At 38.3% G+C, this 27,546-nt stretch overlaps 1 protein-coding gene across 2 annotated transcripts in view; it reads left to right on the plus strand.

The window, feature by feature from the left end:
* Positions 1–27,546, plus strand: part of LOC110447645 (plexin-B2-like) — a 99,338-nt gene that overhangs the window by 37,892 nt on the left and 33,900 nt on the right. Inside the window, exons 8-14 of one of the 2 annotated variants that reach the window (XM_021493484.1) lie at positions 9,907–10,107; positions 12,176–12,242; positions 13,369–13,599; positions 20,810–20,962; positions 21,217–21,439; positions 22,297–22,448; positions 27,072–27,086. In XM_021493484.1, the coding sequence (XP_021349159.1) occupies positions 9,907–10,107; positions 12,176–12,242; positions 13,369–13,599; positions 20,810–20,962; positions 21,217–21,439; positions 22,297–22,448; positions 27,072–27,086 (1,042 nt within the window). The remainder of the gene's footprint in view (positions 1–9,906; positions 10,108–12,175; positions 12,243–13,368; positions 13,600–20,809; positions 20,963–21,216; positions 21,440–22,296; positions 22,449–27,071; positions 27,087–27,546) is intronic. The other variant, XM_021493485.1, reaches the window with a different exon arrangement.

The following is a 27,546-nucleotide window of genomic DNA, read 5'->3' on the forward strand; positions in this document are numbered from 1 at the left end:
TTTTTTAATATATGAAGCATAACTTGTACAATGGAAACATAGTGATGCTTATAATTATTTCACTATGATTAACAATACAGTAAAACCTCACTCCGGACATTAAGTCTAGTTGACATTTCCTGTTGTCTGCAATATTAGTGAGGAAATATAGACAACCCGAAACTTTTGAACCCCACCGTTGTTTCCGTCTCTGCCTCTAGACTCGTTGATGGGGGCATTTTAATCCAAAATGAAATTCGTCATCCACATCAATTTGAATGGACAAAGTCTAACGAACGGGACCTACATTCCAATTTTTTCAAGATTCAATGAAAACTTTGTTTACCTTGTCCTGGGATGTGCAGTACACATCCCTGCCTTGTCCTCCATGTTAGATAAAAAGCCGGACGGACCTCTCCGTTAGTTGTAGCGATTGTTTAAGATCCCCGATGTACACGAGAGTATGTACGTGTGTGAAAAAGGGTTGCAGGAATGAAACACTGCTGGGTTGGGTCAACTTTTATAAAAGGCGTTTGAAAAAATATAATCAAATCATCTCTATATTTGTAACTAAATCTGTGTCGCTTTACGTAAAACAGCAACGGCTAAATAATGAGACATTTGCAGTTTTGATACAAATAAACTTTAATATTTCGATTTCTATTCGCAGACAATATTCCCTATTATGTAATTTTCTTGTGAGATACAATGATACGTATTTTATTGTGTATAATTTGGTAAACTAGTAATCGTGGAAAATAATCAGGAACCGCTTGAATACTATAAAAAAAGCACCTCCATACCTGAGGCACGTGTCAACGGCGTGGCTGTTGGTTTGTGTACCGGACAAGTCGATTAATACCGATAGAAACCAGGATGTACCCTTTATGGAATAAAATATAGCAGATATACACTATTTCAAAATAAGAACAAGCTATATAGGAAGATTACATGCAATGACTTGTTTATAAGCCTTTCCGGGACTTACCACATAACTGCTAATCAGGGACGGGATAACCATTCCAGATTTCCTGTTTTGTGGAAACATTTGGACTGAATCATGTCAAGTAACGTCAAGTTAAACAACCAAAAAAGTCTCTGCTAATATTCCTCAGGTTCATATTTTTCTCTAGTTATTGATGTCGAATTCGAATTATACTTCGGTATTCTCTATCTCTTTTCTATACCTCAGCGGATTGAAACATTGTTATTATATATAATACTTCTAGAAATGTATAAGCTGTAGTATATCAATTCAATGTACCATTACTTCCTTTACCACCTATACCATCCTATATCATCTATACTTCCTATATCACCTATACCCTCTTACAGTAACTATACGTCCTATACCACCTATACCCTTCTTCATCATCTATACTTCCTAAACCACCTATACCCTCCTTCATCACCTATACGTCATATACCAACTATACCCTCCTACATCACCTTTACTTCCTATATCACATATACCCTCCTACATCACCTATACACGTCATATACCACCTATACCCTCCAACATCACCTAAACGTCCTTTACCACCTATACCCTCCTTCATCACATATATGTCCTATATCCCCTTTTCCCTCCTACTTCACCTTTACTTCCTATACCCCCTTTGCCCTCCTACCCCATATTTACTTCCTATTCAATCTATACCCTGTCCTACACCACATATACGTCCTTTACCACCTATACTCTTCTACATCATCTATACCCTCCTAAACAAACCAAACCCTCCTAAATCATCTATACCCTCCTACATCAACTATACTTCCTATATCGGCTTTACTTCATATCCCACCTATACCTATCACATCACCTTTACTTCCTATACAACCTATACACTCCTACATCACATTTACTTCCTATACCCCCTATACCCACCTACATCACCTATACTTTCTATACATTCCTACGTCACCTTAACTTCCTATACCACCATAACCTTCTACATCACCTTTACTTCCTATACCACCTATACTCTCCTACACCACATATACTTGCTATAACCACCAATACCCTCCTACATCATATAAACCCTCTTACACCACCTATACCCTACTACATCATCTACACCCTCTTACACCACCTATATCATCCTATGTCACCTTTACTTTCTATACATACCTACGTCACCTTAACTTCATATACCACCTATATCCTCCTACATCACCTATACTTCCTAAACCACCTATGACTTCCTATATCACCTTCACCATCCTACATCATCTTTACTTCATATACCACCTATACTCTCCTACATCACATTTACTTCCTATACCACCTATACCCACCTACATCACCTATACTTTCTATACATTCCTACGTCACCTTAACTTCCTATACCACCATAGCCTTCTACATCACCTTTACTTCCTATACCACCTATATACTCTCCTACATCACATATACTTGCTATAACCACCAATACCCTCCTACATCATATAAACCCTCTTACACCACCTATACCCTGCTACATCATCTACACCCTCTTACACCACCTATATCATCCTACGTCACCTTTACTTTCTATACCTTCATACGTCACCTTAGCTTCATATAACACCTATACCCTCATACATCATCTATACTTCCTATACCACCTATACTTCCTAATCCACCTATACCCTCCTACGTCATCTATATTTCCTATACCACCTATACTTCCTATACCACCTATACCCTCCTACGTCATCTATACTTCCTATACCACCTATACTTCCTATACCACCTATACACTCCTACATCAGCTTTATTAACTATATCCTCCTACATCATCTATACTCTGTTACACCACCTATACCCCCTACATCACCTTTACTTCTTATACAACCTATACCCCCTAACATCCCATTTACTTGCTATACCAACTATACCTTCCTACATCACCTATACTCTGTTACACCACCTATACCCCCTACATCACCTTTACTTCTTATACAACCTATACCCCCTAACATCCCATTTACTTGCTATACCAACTATACCTTCCTACATCACCTATACTCTGTTACACCACCTATACCCCCTACATCACCTTTACTTCTTATACAACCTATACCCCCTAACATCCCATTTACTTGCTATACCAACTATACCTTCCTACATCACCTATACTCTGTTACACCACCTATACCCCCTACATCACCTTTACTTCCTATAACCACCAACTCTCCTACATCACCTTCACTTTCTATACCTTCTTACATAACCTTAACTTCCTGTACCACATATACCCTCCTACATCACCTATATTTCCTTATACCATCTATACTTCCTATACCACTCATACCCTCCTATGTCATATATACTTCCTATACCACCTATATACCCTCCTACATCATCTTTACTTCATATACCACCTATACCCCCTGCATCACATTGACTTCATATACCACCTATACCCTCCTACACCACCCTTACTTCCTATACCACCTATACCCTCCTATGTCATCTATACTTCCTATACCACCTATACCCTCCTCTTCCTATACCACCTATACCCTCCTACGTCACATTTACTTCAAATACCACCTATACCCTTCTACATCATATTTACTTCATATACCACCTATACCCTCCTACACCACCTATACTTCCTTTACCACCTACACTCTTCTATATCACCTACAAATGTCAACTGTCTTTACCATTTATACCCCCCCTGCATTTATTTAGTTATTTTATTTAAGTAATTGTGTTCATTTATTTATTTCATTTTATTGATTTATTAATTAATTTGTTTTCTTTATTCAATTCAATTATTTTTATTTCAGTTTATTGATTTATTAAATAATTTGTTTTATTTATTCAATTTAATTATTTATTGATTTTATTTTTCATTTGTGGCGGTTTTTGCCAATCGTGGTTTAACCATAATCACGTTCTTTATTAATCTTTTCAATATTTTAAATACTTAGTTGAAGAAATACCGAATACACAACTACTGTAATAAAATTGCTAGGTCTCAATGATTTTCAATGTCGTTATCAAAATCTATATATTGTCAATGTTGGCAGCTGGGCCTTGTACCTCTCGAACCTCTCAGGAAGCACCCCCGATAACTATTGCGAGTCGAGCGTAAGACTTACTTACTTCGACCTGGACGTAAACAAAACCCACAATATAGACAATAGAATTAATGAAAAAGCATACACACAGAGATAAAACTACAAATATTGTATAAAATGAAACTCGCCGTTTCGACGCACTTATTATAAGCCTCTCTTCAATCCAGACTACCCTGGTGTCGTTACGAAACCATCAGCCCATGCGTGCAGTGATGGAAGTATTTGTAGATTTAGTTGAATTCGATTCATAAATTCATATGAACAGAATGATATAAGTATGAAAATTAAATATCTAGAATATACAAATAACTAATTACTCAATTATTTTCTACTTGTAATTTTACTGGCCAATTAAGGTACGTGTATAGACATGCATCCATCAATCAGCACACGACACAGCCCAAATATTTGAATATAGATATAAGTCATTGCTAAACTTCCGACCGATTATTTCATGTATTTATCTATTTTATTTGTATATTTATTTTCTTTTTAATCTGCATACTTTATTATAAATATAACTCACATATTCTTAAAATAATCTGTACATAGCCATCGATCATTTTCTTAAATAACCAGAAAAACGCATATTCAACGCTAAATTTAAAACGCACATCAAACGGTCAACGCAAACGCCACGGAAAGGTAACAGAAACTCAACGGAAACGCAACGGAACGCATACCCAATGGAAACGGAACGCACTCTTAGTAAAGAAAAACGGTCCAGGGTCTGTACTCCCTCACTAACAACTATTCCTACTCACTCACTAACAACCACTCCTACCCCCTCACTAACAACCACTCCTACCCCCTCACTAACAACTACTCTTTCTCCCTCACTAACAACCACTCATTCTCCTTCACTACCTCACTAACAACTATTCCTACTCACCCACTAACAACCACTCCTACCCCCACACTAACAACCTATCCTACTCCCTCACTAACTTCCACTCCCACTCCCTCACTAACAACCATTCCTACTGCCTCACTTACAACCACTCCTAGTCCTTCACTAACTACCACTCCTACTCCCTCACTAACTACCACTACCACTCCCTCACTAACAACCATTCCTACTCCCTCACTAACAACCACTCTTCCTCCGTCACTAACAACCACTCCTACTCACTAACAACCTATCCTACTCCCTCACTAACTACCCCTCCCCCTCCCTCACTAACAACCATTCCTACCCCCTCACTAACAACCACTCCTACTCCCTCACTAACAACCACTCCTACCCCCTCACTAACAACCTATCCTACTCCCTCACTAACTACCACTCCCACTCCCTCACTAACAACCATTCCTACTCCCTCACTTACAACCACTCCTAGTCCTTCACTAACTACCACTCCTACCCCCTCACTAACAACCACTCTTACTCTCTCACTTACTACCACTCCTACCCCCTTACTAACAACCACTCTTACTCTCTCACTTACTACCACTCCTACCCCCTCACTAACAACCACTGTTACTCTCTCACTAATAACCACTCCTACTCCCTCACTAACAACCACTACTAGTCCTTCAATAACAACCTCTCCTACTCCTTCAACAACCATTCCTACTCCTTCTCTAACAACCACTCCTACTACCTCACTAACAACCACTCTTACTCCCTCACTAACAACCACTCATACTCCTTCTCTAATAACCACTCCTACTCCCTCACTAACAACCATTCCTACTCCCTCACTAACAACCCCTCCTACTCCATCACTAACAACCACTCTTACTCTCTCACTAATAACCACTCCTACTCCCTCACTAACAACCATTCCTAGTCCCTTACTAACAACCACTCCTACTCCTTCTCTAACAACCTCTCCTTCTCCTTCTCTAACAACCACTCCTACTCCTTCTCTATCAACCACTCCTACTCCTTCTCTAACAACCTCTCCTTCTCCTTCTCTAACAACCACTCCTACTCCTTCTCTATCAACCCCCTCACTAACTACCACTCCCACTCCCTCACTAACAACCATTCCTACTGCCTCACTTACAACCACTCCTAGTCCTTCACTAACTACCACTCCTACCCCCTCACTAACAACCCCCCTTCCTCTCTCACTTACTACCACTCCTACCCCCTCACTAACAACCACTCCTACTCCTTCAATAACAACCACTCCTACTCCCTCACTGACTACCACTCCTACCCCCTCACTAACAACCACTCTTCCTCTCTCACTTACTACCACTCCTCCCCCCTCACTAACAACCACTCTTACTCTCTCACTTATAACCACTCCTACTCCCTCACTAACAACCACTACTAGTCCTTCAATAAACTCCTACTACCTCACTAACAACCACTCTTACTCCCTCACTAACAACCACTCCTACTCCTCACTAACAACCACTCCTACTCCCTCACTAACAAACACTACTAGTCCTTCAATAACAACCACTCCTACTCCTTCAACAACCATTCCTACTCCTTCTCTAACAACCACTCCTACTCCTTCACTAACAACCACTCCTACTCCTTCTCCAACAACCATTCCTACTCCCTCACTAACTAACCACTCCTACTCCCTCACTAACAACCACTCCTGCTCCCTCACTAACAACTCTTACTCCCTCACTAACAACCACTCATACTCCTTCACTAACAACCATTCCTACTCCCTCCCTAACAACCACTCCTACTCCTTCTCTAACAACACTAACTACCACTCCCACTCCCTCACTAACAACCACTCCTACTCCCTCACTAACTACCACTCCTCCCCCCTCACTAACAACCACTCCTACTCCTTCTCTAACAACAACTCCTACTCCTTCTCTAACAACCACTCCTACTCCTTCACTAACAACCACTCCTACTCCCTCACTAACAACCATTCCTACTCCCTCACTAACAACCACTACTAGTCCTTCAATAAACTCCTACTACCTCACTAACAACCACTCTTACTCCCTCACTAACAACCACTCCTACTCCTTCTCTAACAACCACTCCTACTCCCTCACTAACAACTCTTACTCCCTCACTAACAACCACTCATACTCCTTCACTAACAACCATTCCTACTCCCTCACTAACAACCACTACTAGTCCGTCAATAACAACCACTCCTACTCCTTCAACAACCATTCCTTCTCCTTCTCTAACAACCACTCCTACTCGCTCACTAACAACCACTCCTACTCCTTCTCCAACAACCATTCCTACTCCCTCACTAACAACCACTCCTACTCCCTCACTAACAACTCTTACTCCCTCACTAACAACCACTCCTACTCCCTCACTAACAACCACTACTAGTCCTTCAATAACAACCACTCCTACTCCTTCAACAACCATTCCTACTCCTTCTCTAACAACCACTCCTACTCCCTCACTAACAACCCCTCCTACTCCTTCTCTAACAACCACTACTAGTCCTTCAATAACAACCCCTCCTACCCCCTCACTAACAACCACTCCTCCTACTCCCTCACTAACAACCACTCATTCTCCTTCTCTAATAACCCCTCCTACTCCCTCACTAACAACCACTCCTACTCATTCTCTAACAACCACTCCTACTCCTTCTCTAACAACCACTCCTACTACCTCACTAACACCCACTCCTACTCCTTCACTAACAACCACTCCTACTCCCTCACTAACAACCATTCCTACTCTCTCACTAACAACCACTACTAGTCCTTCAATAACAACCACCCCTCCTCCTTCATCAACCATTCCTACTCCTTCTCTAACAACCCCTCCTACTCCCTCACTAACAACCATTCCTACTCCCTCGCTAACAACCACTACTAGTCCTTCAATAACAACCACTCCTACCCCCTCACTAACAACCACTCCTACTCCTTCTCCAACAACCATTCCTACTCCCTCACTAACAACCATTCCTACTCCCTCACTAACAACCACTCCTACTCCTTCTCTAACAACCACTCCTACTCCTTCTCTAACAACCACTCCTACTCCTTCTCTAACAACCACTCCTACTACCTCACTAACAACCACTCCTACTCCTTCACTAACAGCCACTCCTACTCCTTCTCTATCAACCACTCCTACTCCCTCATTAACAACCACTCCTACTCCCTCACTAACAACCACTACTAGTCCTTCAATAACAACCACTCATACTCCTTCACTAACAACCACTCCTACTCCTTCTCTAATAACCATTCCTACTCCCTCACTAACAACCACTACTAGTCCTTCAATAACAACCCCTCATACTCCTTCACTAACAACCACTCCTACTCCTTATCTAATAACCATTCCTACTCCCTCACTAACAACCACTCCTAATCCCTCACTAACAACCATTCCTACTTACTCACTAACAACCATTTCTACTCCCTCACTAACAACCACTCTTACTCCCTCACTAACAACCACTCATACTCCTTCTCTAATAACCACTCCTACTCCTTCTCTAACAACCACTCCTACTCCCTCACTAACAACCACTCCTACTCCTTCACTAACAACCACTCCTACTCTCTCACTAATAACCACTCCTACTCCCTCACAAACAACCACTCCTACTCCCTCACTAACAACAATTCCTACTCCCTCACTAACAACCACTCCTACTCCCTCACTAACAACCATTCCTACTTACTCACTAACAACCATTCCTACTCCCTCACTAACAACCACTCTTACTCCTTCACTAACAACCACTCTTACTCCTTCACTAACAACCACTCCTACTCCTTCTCTAACAACCACTCCTACTCCCTCACTAACAACCATTCTTACTCCCTCAGTAACAACCACTCCTACTCCCTCACTAACAACCACTCCTACTCTTTCACTAACAACCACTACTACTCATTCACCAATAACCACTCTTACTCCTTCACTAACAACCACTCATACTCCCTCACTAACAGCCACTCTTACTCCTTCACTAAAAACCACTACTACTCCCTCACTAACAACCACTCATACTCCCTCACTAACAACCACTCATACTCCCTCACTAACAACCACTCCTACCCCTTCACTAACAACCACTCTTACTCCTTCACTAACAACCACTCTTACTCCTTCACTAACAACCATTCCTACTCCCTCACTAACAATATGTATTGCCACCTAGTCTTTACCGACATCCACACTGTTAATATCCTTACCATCTTCTATTCCAATTTATTCTCGGTAAATTCTATTCAAATTAATCTCCCAATCAACTGCTACTGCCCCTCCTCCTTTCACTAACTTCCACACACAACAGTCTCCTTTCGCTAACTTCCACACACAACAGTCTCCTTTCACTAACTTACACACACAACAGTCTCCTTTCACTAACTTCCACACACAACAGTCTCCTTTCCAACTTCTATTCACTACAATCTCCTACCCGCCAACTCATATCAACCAATCTTCCCTTTTATGTAAACAATAGGAATGTTACCAATAGAAATTTTGTCCTTTCATGTATTTAACTTGGCATGTCATTCCAATCCTGCTCAAGTATTTGCAGTGATAGCTTCATTTTACAAAGTCACAAACAGTGAAAAATACCTATAAAGAGCACCTGTCTTTGAAGACCACATGTATATTAAAACAAACTGTGTATAAACACCTCCTTTTTATAAGACATTCTGTCTACAAAGAACATTTGTATATTAAGAATTTCTGTCTATGATGGCAACTTGTCTATAAAGGCAACTTGTCTATAAAGGATACATGTTTATACAGACTACATGTCTACCACCTGTGTATAAGCTGCTCTCTCTTTTGAGCAGTCTTTATTTAAGGATTCAAATGTATCTCATAATTTCCTTAAAACTGTTCAAACTAAGAATTTATTGATATTCATATATTTTAAAAACTTTCACCTAATTGAGTATACTTTAAATTTGCAGAACTTCTTATACACATGTCAAGAATAGCAGTGAGATAATCTGTAGTGTTGGAAGATATACTGGGAAACAACTTCCATACCGACTCACAGGGGTCAATGTCAGCTATGATGACAGTAGCTATGTCTTAACTAAACAAAACGTCAATTTTACCTTTGTGGATAACCCAAGCATACAGATCGGGCGCTCACAGGCACTACGGAGGTAAGTCAGTAGTATAACAACTATAGTTGTTAATATCACTTCAAATAAACCACAACTATTCTGCAGAATAACTACCCACAACTTTACTCACAGTGGTTCTCTACCATATGTCAATCCAACATAAAGTTCAATAAAGTAGAGAGATGACATCTTGTTTGGCAGGGATGTCAATAAAGTGGAGGGATGATACCTTCATTAACAGTGATGTCAATAAAATGGAGGGATGATACTTTTATTGACAGTGATGTCAATATAACGGAGGGATGATATCTTCATTGACAGTGATGTAAATATAGTGGAGGGATGACAACTTCATTGACAGTGATGTCAATATAGTGGAGGGATGACACCTTTATTGGCAGTGATGTTAATATAGTGGAGGGATGACACCTTTATTGACATTGATGTCCATATAGTGGAGGGATGACACCTTCATTGACAGTGATGTCAATATAATGGAGGGATGACACCTTTATTGGCAGTGATGTCAATATAGTGGAGGGATGATATCTTCATTGACATTGATGTCCATATAGTGGAGGGATGACACCTTTATTGACAGTGATGTCAATATAGTGGAGGGATGACACCTTCATTAACATTGATGACAATATAGTGGAGGGATGATATCTTCATTGACAGTGATGTCAATATAGTGGAGGGATGACACCTTTATTGGCAGTGATGTTAATATAGTGGAGGGATGACACCTTTATTGACATTGATGTCAATATAGTGGAGGGATGACAACTTCATTGGCAGTGATGTCAATATAGTGGAGGGATGATACCTTTATTGACAATAATGTCAATATAGTGGAAGATGATACCTTTATTGGCAGTGATGTCAATATAGTGGAGGGATGATATCTTCATTGACGGTGATGTCAATATAGTGGAGGGATGACACCTTAATTGACAGTGATGTCAATATAGTGGAGGGAGGATACCTTTATTGACAATGATGTCAATATAGTGGAAGATGATACCTTCATTGACAGTGATGTCAATATAGTGGAGGGATGATACCTTTATTGGCAGTGATGTCAATATAGTGGAGGGATGACACCTTTATTGGCAGTGATGTCAATATAGTGGAGGTATGATACCTTCATTGACAGTGATGTCAATATAGTGGGGGGATGATATCTTCATTGACAGTGATGTCAATATAGTGGGGGGATGATATCTTCATTGACAGTGATGTCAATATTGTGGAGGGATGATATCTTCATTGACAGTGATTTCAATATAGTGGAGGGATGACAACTTCATTGGCAGTGATGTCAATATAGTTGAGGGATGATACCTTTATTGACAATAATGTCAATATAGTGGAAGATGATACCTTCATTGACAGTGATGTCAATATAGTGGAGGGATGACACCTTCATTGACATTGATGACAATATAGTGGAGGGATGATACCTTCATTGACAGTGTAATCTGCTTCTATAAGATAATTTCCTTTTTAGAAAAAACTTACTTATTCCTCTCATTTAAATGTTAATCACATTTCTCCTGACCTGATCATGGTAAACTTTAACATATTGTCATCCTGTCTGCACAATGTTGTACTGTGTTTGCATGCTTATTATTCCTTTACGTTGTAACATTTTTTCCCAATAAGCATTGCAATTTTAAAGATGTTTTCAATAGGAAATATTTACATTTCTTCGTACAGTCCTAAGGTAAACCTACCTACCGAAATTGTGAACACGTGAACTGGTAGCCATAGAAAAAACAGTCATGTTCCGCAAAATGTTTGTACCCCAATTTGGTTAAAAATTAACAAATATATATTTTGAACTGAATGAGATCACGTAAGAAAAAAAATATACATTTGTCTTTGTGTTTGGAATGTAAATATAAGGATTGAAAAGCATCTTTTTAGCATTTATGTTAGTATGTAACACAGTTCCGTACAAAATTCTACAAGATGAACTACCCTGTATCATGGAATAATGTTAGAACAGAACGATGTTGCATACCAACATTTCATCATGAGTTGCATGATGTTTGTGTGTTTGAGTAAAATTCCTCCAATTAAAATTAATTTACACTTTCAGTGGTGGAGTAGACATGAACATAACCGGGGAAAGATTCAGAGCCGTCTCGGTCGTAAAAGTAGACAAGGTAGGGTACATTTACAACAACAATATACTGCAGTTCCTAATTTTCATGAATTTGCTAAAATAATCAATTTAGCGAGTTCTGCTTTTGGTGGATTTCAGGTCGTGGTTAGCTTTGGCACATGTACTAATGTGTGGCAGTGATATTATAACATAGAAACAAGAAGGAAGCCATTGTTATGACAAGCCCGTTCCGGGGCTTCACCTCGCAACCCTAAGGAGGTCTAGGGGAAGGCGGTGTAGTGGTATGAGCTGCCCATGTATCTAGCCTCTGCGATTTGGTGGCGTAGGTCGAGACAGGTCGAGAGACATAAACCCTCTTCCTTCGTCCTTTGTGTTTCTATGTAATTTATTCCATTGCTAAACACAATGAATCGTATGCACTAGTCTAACAGCACTGTACCCAAATCGGGCCACTTTTTAGATAAATATCAATGTTCTTAATACCAATATTACTATCAGTTCCAAAAATGTTTGTTCATTTTTCATAAAAAGATACTATCCACTTTTCATTTCTATTACAAGTTGGTATTTTGGGCGCATAGATCTATAAATAGAACACAAAATACTATCAGGGTTACGTACGTAGGCCCTTGAACTGGCGTTACTGTACTCTGAAAGGGACACTATGGTATATTTGGGGATAAACGATCGATATCAGCAGAAGAATATGCATAGTTGAAATATTTTAGAGTCAACAAGGGTTCTGATTAAATTTCTTCCCCAAACTAGCAAAATAGACGGTTGAAAATGATATACAAATAAATAGCGTTGCACGGCACGTAAATCAGAAAAGATTTGTTATGGTAATTATTCTTACCTTTAAATTGTCCATGTAACGATAATCAGCAGCCAATAAAGCTTATATACAGTTAACTTGTCATAAAAGTAATATTGAATGAAAACTAAATACATAAAAGTGCTTCTTTGCATTCATGACAGTTTCTTGGGCTGTTCCCACAAGTGTTCCGTTTTGGGTACTCTCCCGATTTGGGTACTGTGACCTTATGTTGATCGGAAGGTATATTTTAAGATACAAACTACCTGTTGTGATTGGGTCGTGTCTTCCATATATATCTATAGATATTTGTATTATATTTAGAGTATATATATTTGTATGTATGTTGCAGGTTTTATGCAAGGTGGTAAGTGATAACAAAGTGAAATGCCCCGTTCCAGCATACAATTCGTCACGAAGTCGAAGACGCCGCAGCTCCACGACCTGTCCCTGTGGGCAGGTCTCAACCATCCATATGGATAACTATGACTACCGTTTCTACATGCAATTCACAGAAAATCCCACTATCACCCCGTTTACAGACATTGTGAGCTATAAAGCAGGAGGTTTCCTTACAATTGAGGTGAGTTCTTCTTGTAGAAGCCTATGTTATATACTTCAGTAGGAGACGAAAATGTAATGATTTTATTGCCTCGTGTCGACACTGTATGTTAGCCAGTACTGGTTATTCTAACATGTTGGTGATGTAAAATCTCTTTTCATTGGTTAATAACCAGGCTATCTTGATGAAAAACTATAATAACAGTTAGTTTTCATATAGAACTGCCATATAGTAGGTGTTGATATTATAGTATTATATTGTAGGTGTTAATATTATAATACCATATAGTAGGTGTTGATATTATAGTATTATATTGTAGGTGTTAATATTATAATACCTGGATATACAGTAAAATTCCGCTAACTCGTACTCATGGTGACCATGATCAAAAGGTCGAGGAATATTATGGTATTTGTTGAATCCGAGGTTCGTCAGACATCGTCATGTTTGCACTGCAAATATCTCGAATAGAAAATGATAGAAGGAAAAATTAGTTTAATAAAGATGACAACATTAGATAGGATAAAAAAATGGCTCAACAATAAAAACATAGTATAGCCATTGGTATGATGAAAGGAGTAAAATAATGAAGTTGTATATTTAATGTACTTGTTGTTACCGATAGACATAGTCCGCCATACTGCATTTAGCTAATGTTCATTTTACAAAATATTAAAGCGAGAGGAACACTTTCTATCATTTTTGAAATGAAGAAACTTGGGAATCCCTGTTGTTATAATGTTGATTGATAACCAAAATAAACAATCATGACATATTCAAGTTTGAATATCTGTAAAGATGATTGAAAATCTGCTATGTGATTTCCACTTAATATTGCCATGCTGAAATATGGTTTAACACATCCAGTAAATTAACATTTCTTTTAAAACATTTCTGTCAAACATTGTCGGGAAATAATAAAAGTATGCACATAACCTGTACAGGTACTCAATGATACTGCCGTTATTCCTTTAATTATCTGACCTCCGACCAACACCTGTATAAACAGAATGAGTGTGGACCGCAGCCTGTGTCTAGCAGCATGTCTAGCGGTATGTGCAATACACAGGTCAGAGGCTAATGAACAGATAGATTAAATACTAAGGTTTTGAGTGGTTTGGGATAAATCAGAGTTCGAGGAACACAGGGTATTTGAGCAATGGCAGTTTAAGTAATCTAAGGTTAATTTACAAAGAATATATATATAAGAACACGGTCGGGACCAAGCGAACTATTCAAGGAATAGGGGGTATTCAAGTAATGCGAGTAAGTGGGGTTTTACTGTAGTTGGTGTCAATATTATAGTATTGTACAGTAGGTGTTAATATTATAATACCATATAACATATACTAAAGGCATCAATTTTAAAATTTGTAAAAACAGAAAAATCCTATTGGATAAATTGACATTAAAAGTTAAAACTTTTCACATCAAGGCTCATTTGAACTCACCTGTGGTGATCTTATGCGATGACAATATGTCCTTCTGCCATCTGTCCATCATAAACTTAAATCCTTGAAAAGCTATTTATCAAGAATGGCTGAAGGAATTTGACTAACGTTAATGCAGGCGATTTCGTCACATTAGTAAGGGTTGCAGTAAATTATTTGTCCAAAAACACCTGTATCAAAACGCCGATGAGCACCAGTACAGAAGAAGATTTGACTGAAATGCCTATAAATAAATATTGTTGTAAACACGCCTGAATGACGTCACGCAGCAACATATGTGACGGGACATCAGGCCTTCCGTGGTTTTGCTCAAAGCTAGGTGCAGGCATTTTTCGCCACATACAAACATTACACTTATTTGCAAGTACTGTAAGTGTTTCAATGTAACATTTTGTATGTTTATGTTACACAAGTCGTGCTGATACGAAGCTCCAAATGCGTGTGTGTAACAATGTTTAACTATGAAATAAATGGCTTTTCTTAGTTGTGATAGTTAATTTTCGGTAACTTGAAGAAACTGATTAATGCTGTTTGAGTAAGATGGCTGGGACCAGTTGAGATGAGGTGCATCACAATAAAGGCTCAGTCTTGAACAAATTTAAACTTCAAAATTGGTGCCCCCGACTTTTGGATAATTTGTCACATCCGATCGTCTTGCACATCAACGGAAAACATATCTCACAAACTAAAACAATTTTTTGGGCTTGAAAACATATTCAACAGAGACTAACCCAGGCGTTGTAAATGTACTTACATGTACAAGTACTTTTTCATGTAAAAATCAGTCTTTGGTAACTTTCAGTCTCTTTCGTAATCATCAGCGATAGTACAGCAGGTAACGTAGTCGTACTCGGACTTTCAGGCCGACATAAATTTAGCAATTTTCTAGATGGTATTGTAATTAAAGTGTTGTAAGATGGCTGAAAATTAGACGCAAACAAAACTTTGTAAAAAATACTGGTTGATTGTTCTCTAACTACATATTGCGTGAAAATGGAAAATGAATTATCAAATGTTTCTGAGCGTCCATTTCCATCAACAAGCATTGGGTCGTCAGTATACATGGTATATATACCAAAGTACACTTCTAGTAAAACAATTTACTTGCATTGATGGCTCAGTCGACCATAAAACTGCAATTAGCATTGAGATATGGTTATTTACAATTTGTATGTCATGCATCTACACTAAATCACAACCAACAGGCCTCAGATTAATGAGTTTAGTTGAGATGTATGTCGCACAGACCAATTTTTTAAGATTCGTTACGTTACAAGTTATTTCGGTCATGACTGTTTTGATTAATAAAATTACTTTTTCCTTATACCTCTTCTTGTCAAAATGTTTGTGGGCTTTAATTGTGTTGAAGACTATGGTGACTTTATTTACGTATTTAGGTACATGGCGAATTTGCCTGCGCTAAAGTTATACTAATTGGTCAAATGAACCAAGGGAATTTGATATTTTAAAAGCAAAGGATATGGTTTTCTGGAAAATCATGGTTTTTAACACCCAGTACTTCTTGAATATGGGAAAGGGGATTTTAATCTCAAATGATCTGGAACATCCTTAGACCAAAGGGATTCAGGTTCGCATAAATGGAGGATGTGGCTTAATTCAAAGAGCAGAAGGGTGAGGTCCAATAGGGGGACTATAGGAAAACCTTTAAAATCATACTCCTTAAGTAGGCGTAAGAAATGTTACCATTATTCGGTTTGAAGCATCCTTTGGGAAATTTAGTTAACATTGTGTAAAGAAAGAGTGTCAATGCCCTGTAGGGATTAAGGCCTAATTGCAGAAATATAGGAAAAGATATAAAATCCTTTTCCTTATTTACTGGTTAAAGGATTGAATCTCAATTTGTCTGGAGCATCCTTGAGCCATTAGGATACACATCATTGTAGGAGGGTGTGGCTATCCTGGGGACATGAGGGTGCCAAGGGGAGGGTGTGGCTAACATGGGGACATGAGGGTGCCAGGGCCTAATTGGCGAACATAGGTAAATCCTATTTCTTGATTACGGATAAAAGTAAAACTAACTTAATTTGACCTGGAGGATCCTGAGGTCCTCATAGTAAGAGCTTGAAGGGGAAAAAGTAATTATAATGAGGCAATCGGTAAACTCTCCTAAGAAATGGTTCTATTAAAAAAAACTGATTTTATTAATGAATGTCTATTGTCAGATTGGTTACGATATTAAGTACATACACTTTGAGATTTATTGAACACATATTCATTTATAAATGCAGTAGTATTACAAATTCTATCAACAATGCTAAAAAACCATACCGTGAGTTATGCAAAATTGGCATTCACACAACAAGTTTATGAAATATGTTCTTGAAATCCATTTGTCTATTTTGTATAAAACAAGAGGCCCAGAGGGCCTGTATCGCTCACCTGTTTCTTTTGTTACATGCAACTGACATATAGGTAACTTAAGACCAAATTTGGTAACTAGAACACAAGACATTTTAACATCTCTTAAACAGTTCTGAAGATATTGTTGTTTGAAACTTGAAATTTGGATTTTAAAGCTTTTAACCCATATTGACCTTTGATCCCCGACTAGCATTTAAAGTTGACCTTTGACTTCATAACTGTAACTGAGAAAAATATTTGAACTGCTGGTCTACATTACATACCCAAGTATCATGACTCTAGTTCAAATGGTTCTTAGGATATTGTTGTTTGAAATTTTTAACATATTTGACCCCTGTGACCTTGAAAGTAGGTCAAGGTCATTTTAATGAGGGAACTTAATAGCACTCCATCCAAGGTACCTACTGACCAAATATCATGACCCCAGGTCATACAGTTCCTCAGAAGAAGTCGTTCAAAAAATAAAGTTGATAGACGGACGACGGACGCCGCAGTACGGCATAAGCTCACATGGCCCTTCAGGCCAGGTGAGCTAAAAAACTATAGCAGATGATCATGAGCTCTTATGGCCCCTGTGCCTCTTATTATCAACACCATTTTAGTGGTATCAGCCCCCTGGAGCTTCTGTTGTATATATTTCCTCATATACAAGCTGATGATTTTGTGGCTCAAAGTCGTCGGTGAATATAAGGTATAAAACCATTCATTTTAGACAGATTTTGCTTAATTGTATGCTGTAGTATCTGTGGACTTTTAAGACACAGTAAACCAGGTTGATATTCCAGTTATACTGTGAAGGAAAACATAGATATTATCAATCAATAGAAATCGGATTTTGATGTTTTTGGAAAAAAATAATAATAATAATAATTCAGAAATGAAAAGCGAGAAATTAAGAAGATAATTTTAGAACTACTATTGAAGTGATTAAAAGAATTGGTTCATATTATAATTATAGAGGATACTGGCAAGAGCACACTTGTAAGACCAACAAAATATACATATATGATATAATATCGTTCCATTGAACTTTGCCAACACGATATGAACCACATCATTCCAATGGATTGAACCAACACAGTTTTATATATATATACTTTCCTGGACTATGCCTACACTGAAGGTAAATTAAATGGGTCAGTGGTGCGAAGTAATATAGGTTACTCATTCACCCCTGAAATTTCATAATGACCTATTCCAACCTTTGAATTGGAAGAGTTCAAATGTGTCTTCAGGGGTGAATGAGTTAATGTAAGCATTAATTAACTAAATAAGGGGATTATGTTTTGTCTTAACAACAGTACGAGTTAAAAAGATCTGAAAACTACAGTGTACAGCTATAGTCCAAACAGAGTCTGACAAATGGGCTAACCAACAGACAAGAAAAAGAAACTTCTATCGTACCTGCCTAAAATGTTTAATGACGACAAATAACAAAACTGAATCGGATGCTAGAAGCATTTACAAATAAACAAATGACGATTTCCTAGCCAACTATTTATCTGTGGTCATAACATGGCTTTGATATCCAAATTAGACAATCTATGCAGCATGAAAAGAACATTAGTGTACGGAAAATTGGGAGAAAAAACACTGCATACTGTGGAACTGACAACTATTGACAAACAGAATCCTTGACCCGAGTCACAACCGCTACCCTGGGTGGAAACAAGTACAATCAAACACAAGAAATGAGAGCCATACCCCCAGTCTAAAATCTCGTGATAATTGATTCATAATAACAACAACAAATAGCCAACGCCACGTCCCGGCTAATCTATAGGCCTCTAGTACAGCCCCCACTAACAGAATAAATATACTTCCATAAGCCTGCCTGGTTGAGATTTACTCCGTCAGAATGTAAACATGTCTCCAAACCATTGGTAAGTGCCTTATGTCTCCAATAAAAACAGCTAGCAGGAGCCATGCACACATCTTCTTTTTCTGTCTATTGATTAAGTCCATTCGCTGCATCATATTGCCAAACCCACACCTGTCTAGTCCTTTCCCTATGAAGCAACTGCATAATGCCAACACAGCCGACACATAATACTGCCAAAAGCCACTGGGCAACAGAAAATTATCTTGTGCCAAATTAGCCTAGATCACAGGGAAGTCAGTATACTGTCCAAGTCATTACCCCCTGTCTGTTGTACAACAACAACTGTGTGTATCTCGGAAACCTCAGAAGACAACGGCCTGTCGTACAAATGTTTCAAGTCTTTTGCCGCCTTTCCTGATGCAATGAACCGTCTATGGCGGGTTGAGGCCAAGGTTTAACCAGGCACCCTTTAAAGCATGCTGTAGATGAAAAACAGAACTATGACCTAATGACCTAAGATTATAAATCACATCACTATGATCAGACATTGTCATCGAAAAGGTTCTGCAGTGATCATGAGTTTATAATGATACTTTTGTAATTTGGTTGGTTGGTTGGAGGGTTTAGCGCCTACATGAATCCGCCCTTTCAGGTTTCATCTCACTGATGGAAGTCGGTGTTTTGTCAGCGTGTACTTTTGTAATGATTATACTGACCTTAGCTTTTGACCGCTCAAAATTTAAAAACAGGTTCCAGTGATAAAGTGTTTTACTTTTTGGCTAGCTTTTGAATGCTTTTGGCTTTCTTAAAATTTAATCCACCTGACCTAACCAACCCCAACTCCTCGCCATCACCTTCCTCGTCGTGTTTACAAACATACACTTACAAAATATAGTCTGGGAATGGCTATTCAAAAAACATGCTCATACAGGGATCAGTATAAAGTTTATTGAAATGTTTTTATGCCCCCGCCATAAAATGGGGGGGGGGGGGGGGGGGCATATAGTATTACCCATGTCCGTCCCGTCCCGTTCCGATTCAAAGTAAACACTTAGCAACTTCATTCTTTGACAGATTTTGGTCAAACTTTATACAAAGGTCAAGTATGAGCTGTACTTCGGACATCGTTGTATTTCAGGGATCTAAGGTCAAGTCCAAGGTCACACTTGCTATATAGAAAATCATCAACTGATTCAATTTAAACACTCAGCAACTTCATTCTTACATGGATTTTAGTCAAACTTTATGCAAAGGTCAAGTAAGAGTATACTTCGGACATTGTTGTGTTTCAGGGTTCCAAGGTCAAGGCCAAAGTCACTGTTGCTATATATAGAAAATCATCTACTGATTCAATTTAAACACTTAGCAACTTCATTCAATATGTTATGGAGATGGTAATTGAATATTAAAATTAACTTTAAGTGTAGTACCTTGTGTGTGTGCATGTTTCAGGGTATCAAGATCAAAGTGGTTGTAACATTTTATAGAACACTGAAACTAATTCCACATGGCAGCGGGGGCATTTATGTCTTACAGACATTTTCTAGTTTTTAATCTTGATCTGTGTTGGTTACAGGGTGAGGACCTACTGCGTGGGGCAGTAGAGTCGGACTACATGGTACAAGTCCAGTCTACCAATTGTCATGATGTCAAGGTCAATGCAAATGGCACACTCATCACCTTCAAACCACCCGACTTTTTGTCCGAGGGGAACGAATACCAGGTGGAGGTAAGTGGGCGTTACTGTATTGACCATTGACTTAAGTGTCTTAATTTACCCGGGACATTTATATACACATTTATTACCCTTACTGTAGGGAAACACAATTTTGTATTTCTCCAAGGTTAATCTTGTTTCAGGAGGTTAATCATATTTCACAAGGGCGACGCCCCCCTCCCTGTGAAACATGATTAAGCTTGGGGAAAGCTGTTATAAAGATAAGGTATAATAATAACAAATGTTGCAATTCATCTTCAATTTAGGTATTGGTTGGAACAAGTCTTCGTCAACATGTGGGTATTATTTACTATGAGAAGGACCTGACAACCATCACAATCATTGCTGCATTGGGGGGAACATCGTTGGCCATGTTGGTATTGATCATTATCTGTGTTATACGCAGTCGTAGGAAGGATAAGCAACTCAACAAGCTCAAGACAGACATTGTAGAAATGGAGAGCAACATCAGAAACAAGAGCAGGGAAGGTATGTACTGTCTGAGTTCAGTACAGCAGGGAAGGTACGTACTGTTTGTGTTCAGTACAGCAGGGAAGGTACGTACTGTTTGAGTTCAGTACAGCAGGGAAGGTACCTACTGTCTGAGTTCAGTACAGCAGGGAAGGTACGTACTGTCTGAGTTCAGTACAGCGGGGAAGGTACATACTGTCTGAGTTCAGTACAGCAGGGAAGGTACGTACTGTCTGAGTTCAGTACAGCAGGGAAGGTACGTACTGTTTGAGTTCAATACAGCAGGGAAGGTACGTACTGTCTGTGTTCAGTACAGCAGGGAAGGTACGTACTGTCTGTGTTCAGTTCAGCAGGGAAGGTACGTACTGTCTGAGTTCAGTACAGCTTACTACAGATATTTGAAATCCAAGGAATGACAAAATTGAAGGCTCTTTATCTGACACCTTACAGATAATACAAGTTGACTAGTCTTATGTCTTTGATGAAGGAATCAGCTTCAGGGTTACGGGAATTGAGTCTTGGATTTGTCATGCAATATTCTAAGGGTGCAGAGAAGATGGCTGAACTGAGAGTGGAGCCTTTGGGTTTTGATGTTGTTACAACCCTAGCTATTTACATAGTGATGTGCCGATTGCTGACTATTATACTCACCGTTAACTCACTGTTGTTGACATCATACCATTAGTCTATGACTACTACTTGTGTAACTGGTACACACTCCTGGTCTGTACCTTCCGCTCTGTAGCCTGCAGGGATGATATGAGAATATATGTGTGCTGATTGTAATTTACCTTATCCACATCATGAGAAAGTGTTTCAATGTTTCAGTTTGTGTTGCAGAACTTTCAGTACACTGTACTTTGATTGTGTTTCAGTGTTTGCGGACATGCAGATGAGTATGCAAGATATCAAAGGTGATCTGGTGACCACCGGAATCCCTTACTTTGACTACCACAACTATTCCTTCCACACGCTCTTCCCCAAGCTCAAGGCAGGGGAGAGCATCTACTACCAGGCGAGCGCCACGGTAAGTTCCACCGCTACAGTGTTACTATAAGGTTAAGTTGTGTTGTGTTACTATAAGGTTAGGTCGTGTAACAGTGTTACTATAAGGTTAGGTCGTGTAACAGTGTTACTATAAGGTAAGGTTGTGTTACTATAAGGTTAGGTCGTGTAACATTTATCTCTACAATAACATTTGTAATATTATAAATCTCTCCTAAAAAAATCAGTGTTGATAGTTATAAACTCATTATTTAAAAAAAAAAAAATCTTTAGCTCCCAAAGAGCTATAGCGATACCCCCGGCGTGAGCATCTGCGTGAAAATGTTAAAGTTTGATCTGCAAGTTATTTTGGAGCTTGTCATTCATTAAATATGTTTACTAGGATGCTGATATTTTGCCTATAGTCTCAGGTTCCTTTGGGATAAAATATTGATGTAGTGAAGTTAAAATTAAAAAATAATTTCATTTTTTTTTTAGACTGGGGGGATGCAACATCAGAACATTTTGTCTTTTTTAATTTGTCACCAGTGTTTTGGATTTAACTAACTGTTATCTTATTAGCTATGCTGTAGTTGAGAAGTCATTGCCCTTTTGTATTCAAATCATTATAGACTAGTCCTTCACGTATTTTCATACATTTTTAGCTCACCTGCCCCAAGGGCAAGTGAGCTCATGTCGTGGTGCGGCGTCCGTCGTCCGTCCGTCCGTCCGTCCGTCCGTCCTCGTCCGTCAACTTTTCCTTTAAACAACTTCTTCTGAAGAACAGACAGGCCTAGAGTCATGATATTTGGCTGAAAGCTTTGTTGGTAGGAGCCCTACAAAGTTTGAGAACGAAAATAACCTTGACCTACTTTAAAGGTCACAGGGGTCAAATATGTCAAAAACTTCAAACGACTTCTCCTGAAGAACTAAAAGGTATAGAATCTTCATATTTGGCTGATGGCTTCCTGGGACGGAGCTTAACAAAGTTTGAGAATGAAAATGACTTTGACCTACTTTCAAGGTCACAGGGGTCAAATGTGTCAAACACTTCAAACGAGTTCTCCTGAAGAACTACATAAATGTAAAAGGTATAGAATCTTCATATTTGGCTGATGGCTTCCTGGGACGGAGCTTAACAAAGTTTGAGAATGAAAATGACTTTGACCTACTTTCAAGGTCACAGGGGTCAAATGTGTCAAACACCTCAAACGACTTCTTCTGAAGAACTGAAAGGTATAGAATCTTTATATTTGGCTGATTGGTTTCTGGGATGGAGCCCATCAAAGTTTGAGAATAAAAATTACCTTGTTCTACTTTCAAGGTCACAGGGGTCAAATGTGTCTAAAGCTTCAAATGACTTCTTCTGAAGAACTGAGAGGTATAGAATCTTTATATTTGATTGATGGCTTCCTGGGATAGAGCCCGACAAAGTTTGAGGAAGAAAATGACCTTGACCTTCTTTCAAGGTCACAGGGGTCAAATGTGTCAGACACTTCAAGCGACTTCTTCTGAACAACTGAAAGGTATAGAATCTTTATATTTGGCTTGTAGCTTCCTAGGAAAGAGCCCAACAAAGTTTGAGAATGAAAATGACCTTTACCTACTTTTAAGGTCACATGAGGCAGATATGTCAAACACTTCAAATGACTTCTTCTGAAGAACTGGAAGTTATAGAACCTTAATATTCGGCTGGTTATTTCCTGGGAAAGAGCCCAACAAAGTTTGCGAATGAAAGTGACCTTGACCTACTTTCAAGGTCACAGAGGTCAACAACATTTTAATGGATTTGTTCTTAAGAACTAAAAGGAATGGATTCATAAGATTTGGCTGGTAGCTTTTGGAATAGAGCTTACCAATTTGAGAAGGAAAATGACATTGACCTACTTACAAGGTCACAGGGAAAAATATGTCAAGCAACTTCTGAAGAATCAAAAAGCATAGAATCTTGTAATAATATTTTGCTGGTAGTTTCAACAGATGGAGCCAACAAAGTTTGTGAGGGAAATATTTTTAGTGCAATATAATATTTAATGAGAATATTTTGCTANAGTGCATTATTTGTATCGGTGTCCATCCTGTCAATGTCATGTCACTACCAACTTCATTTCTTAACAGATTTTGATCAGTTCGTTTTGTAACAGATTTTCATCAAAGTTTATAAAAAAGGTCAAGTATGAAAATACCTTTGATAATATTGTATTTCAGCATCCCAAGGTCACAAAACCAAGGTTACTGTTGCTATTAATAATTTTGTTGACAGATTTAAAGTCATCAGCTTATTTGGAGGCAATTGAATTTATGAAAGAGGGAATTAAAAACATCTTTCATAGGAAGCAACAATACAGCAAAAGCATCAGGGTACATTATGTAGAAGAGTTAGTAGTGGCTTAGTTACAGGTCATATTAAGTATTGTAAATTACCAGTGTATCTACTGAACTACAGGTCATATTAAGTATTGTAAATTACCGGTGTATCTGCTCAATTACAGGGCATATTAAGTATTGTAAATTACCAGGGTATCTACTCAATTACAGGTCATATTAAGTATTGTAGATTACCAGTGTATCTACTCAATTACAGGTCATATTAAGTATTGTAAATTACCGGTGTATCTGCTCAATTACAGGGCATATTAAGTATTGTAAATTACCAGTGGATCTACTCAATTACAGGTCATATTAACTATTGTAAATTACCAGTGTTTCTACTCAATTACAGGTCATATTAAGTATTGTAAATTACCAGGGTATCTACTCAATTACAGGTCATATTAAGTATTGTCAATTACCAGTGCATCTACTCAATTACAGGTCATATTAACTATTGTAAATTACCCGTGTTTCTACTCAATTCCAGGTCATATTAAGTATTGTAAATTACCGGTGTATCTACTCAATTACAGGTCATATTAACTATTGTAAATTAACAGTGTTTCTACTCAATTACAGGTCATATTAAGTATTGTAAATTACCAGTGTATCTACTCAATTACAGGAGAATCTCATTAAAAAAGTCTATAGGTATATATCATTTCTACTGTTATGAGGAGCTGGTTTGACTTTTCTTACTTATGAATATTTTTTGTGGTTGTTTGTGAATTAAAACTCAATGTAGACAAAATCTAGAACGGTGATCAGGACAACACCTATAAACGTAAACTTTTCATCATGTCAATCAGCTTTGTAATTTCCTACCTGTACTTGTGGTTTCCATGTTGACTGACTGGTTCTGTTGTACAGAAAGATAATCTATAGAGACTTATTCCAGTCTATCTGCAGGTTCTGTGTTAAGGGTCTGTCACACCATAACGTTCTGGTCAGCGTTCTATGACATTTGAGGAAACGTTGGTAATCGTCTGTGGTCGCTGGTATAGCGCCAGAAGAACTTTGTGTAAACGCTGGTGAACACTGGTAATCGGCGGTGATCGGCGGAGAACGCTGGTCCAAAAATCAAGTTTTGAACATGCACAAAAGTTCTCATGGAGACCAGCGTTCTTCAACGTTTAACTTTAAACGCTGGAGAACATTCGTGGAACATTGTACTAACGTTCACCGAACGTTGCCCGCGTTCAGTTATTGTTAGTCAGTCGTTACCCTAGCGTTATACTTGGTTTGTTATTAATCGTTCACAATCTTTGCTTTGCAGTGAACGACTCAACACGCTAGTCTGTCATTAGTCACACGTTAGTCACACGCTCAACACACTTGTGACTAATCCTTCGTTGCGACCGGTGACACGTCAGCACACGCTAATAGTTTTCAGGGGTGTCTTACTTGGTCGCTGGTACACACTCCTCATGCGTTAGTCACATGCCAGATGTGTCCACCTCACCCCTAGAACGCTAAAAAATTGAACGGTTAAACATTCTTAGAATGTTCATTGAACGCTGACCAGAATGTTATGGTGTGATGGACCCTTTAATGATAAATTATCTAGAGACTTCCCGTCTGTCTACAGCTTTTGTGTAAATAATAAATTATCTGTAGATTTCCTGTCTGTCTACAGCTTCTGTGTTAATGATAAATTATCTGTAGATTTCCTGTCTGTCTACAGCTTTTGTGTAAATGATAAATTATCTGTAGATTTCCTGTCTGTCTACAGCTTCTGTCAGTCTACAGCTATTATGTATATGTTAGATTATCTTGGTATTTCCTGTCTGTCTACAGCTATTATGTATATGTTAGATTATCTTGGTATTTGCTGTCTGTCTACAGCTATTATGTATATGTTAGATTATCTTGGTATTTCCTGTCTGTCTACTGCTATTATGTATATGTTAGATTATAATCTTGGTATTTCCTGTCTGTCTACAGCTATTATGTATATGTTAGATTATAATCTTGGTATTTTCTGTCTGTCTACAGCTATTATGTATATGTTAGATTATCTTGGTATTTCCTGTCTGTTTGTCTACAGCTATTATGTATATGTTAGATTATCTTGGTATTTTCTGGCTGTCTGTCTACAGCTATTAAGTATATGTTAGATTATCTTGGTATTTCCTGTCTGTTTGTCTACAGCTATTATGTATATGTCAGATTATCTTGGTATTTCCTGTCTGTCTACAGCTGTTATGTATATGTTAGATTATCTTGGTATTTCCTGTCTAACAGCTTCTGTGTTAACAATCATACATTAAGCCTTTATTTTACTTCATTCCAGATGTTCATTCCTGAGGTATGAGATTGTTATCTTTGGGGCAACTTGTAAACAAGAATGTTTCCAAACCTCATGATCTGTCTATACTATACTGGCTGTTTAGCATATCTTTAGCTTAGTCATTCACTGTTTCTGGTCACATCTTGTGTGAAAACACTATAATTCTTCTTTTGAAATTCACATTGGCAAATAGTTGACAGGAGTTTTAAAGGACTGGGGGGTGTTCAGTGTCATTTTCTGCCTCATCAGGGATTTAGATTTAATTGCTTTATAATATTTGTAATCTGGAATAAATGAAGTATGCAAACGTGAAATTTCAAATTCATTAGACAACTGGTTTAGGAGATGGCATTACAAAGACAGACATATATAAACCTGCATTTTCATAATGAAATGCGTGAATATCGTCTGTTGTGCACTATTCAATTGAAAATTGGCCATTTTGAAGGAAATTAACTTCACACCTCCGCATGCACCA

The sequence above is a fragment of the Mizuhopecten yessoensis genome, unplaced genomic scaffold (assembly GCF_002113885.1).
Source record: "Mizuhopecten yessoensis strain PY_sf001 unplaced genomic scaffold, ASM211388v2 scaffold3555, whole genome shotgun sequence".
Lineage (NCBI taxonomy): Eukaryota > Metazoa > Mollusca > Bivalvia > Pectinida > Pectinidae > Mizuhopecten > Mizuhopecten yessoensis.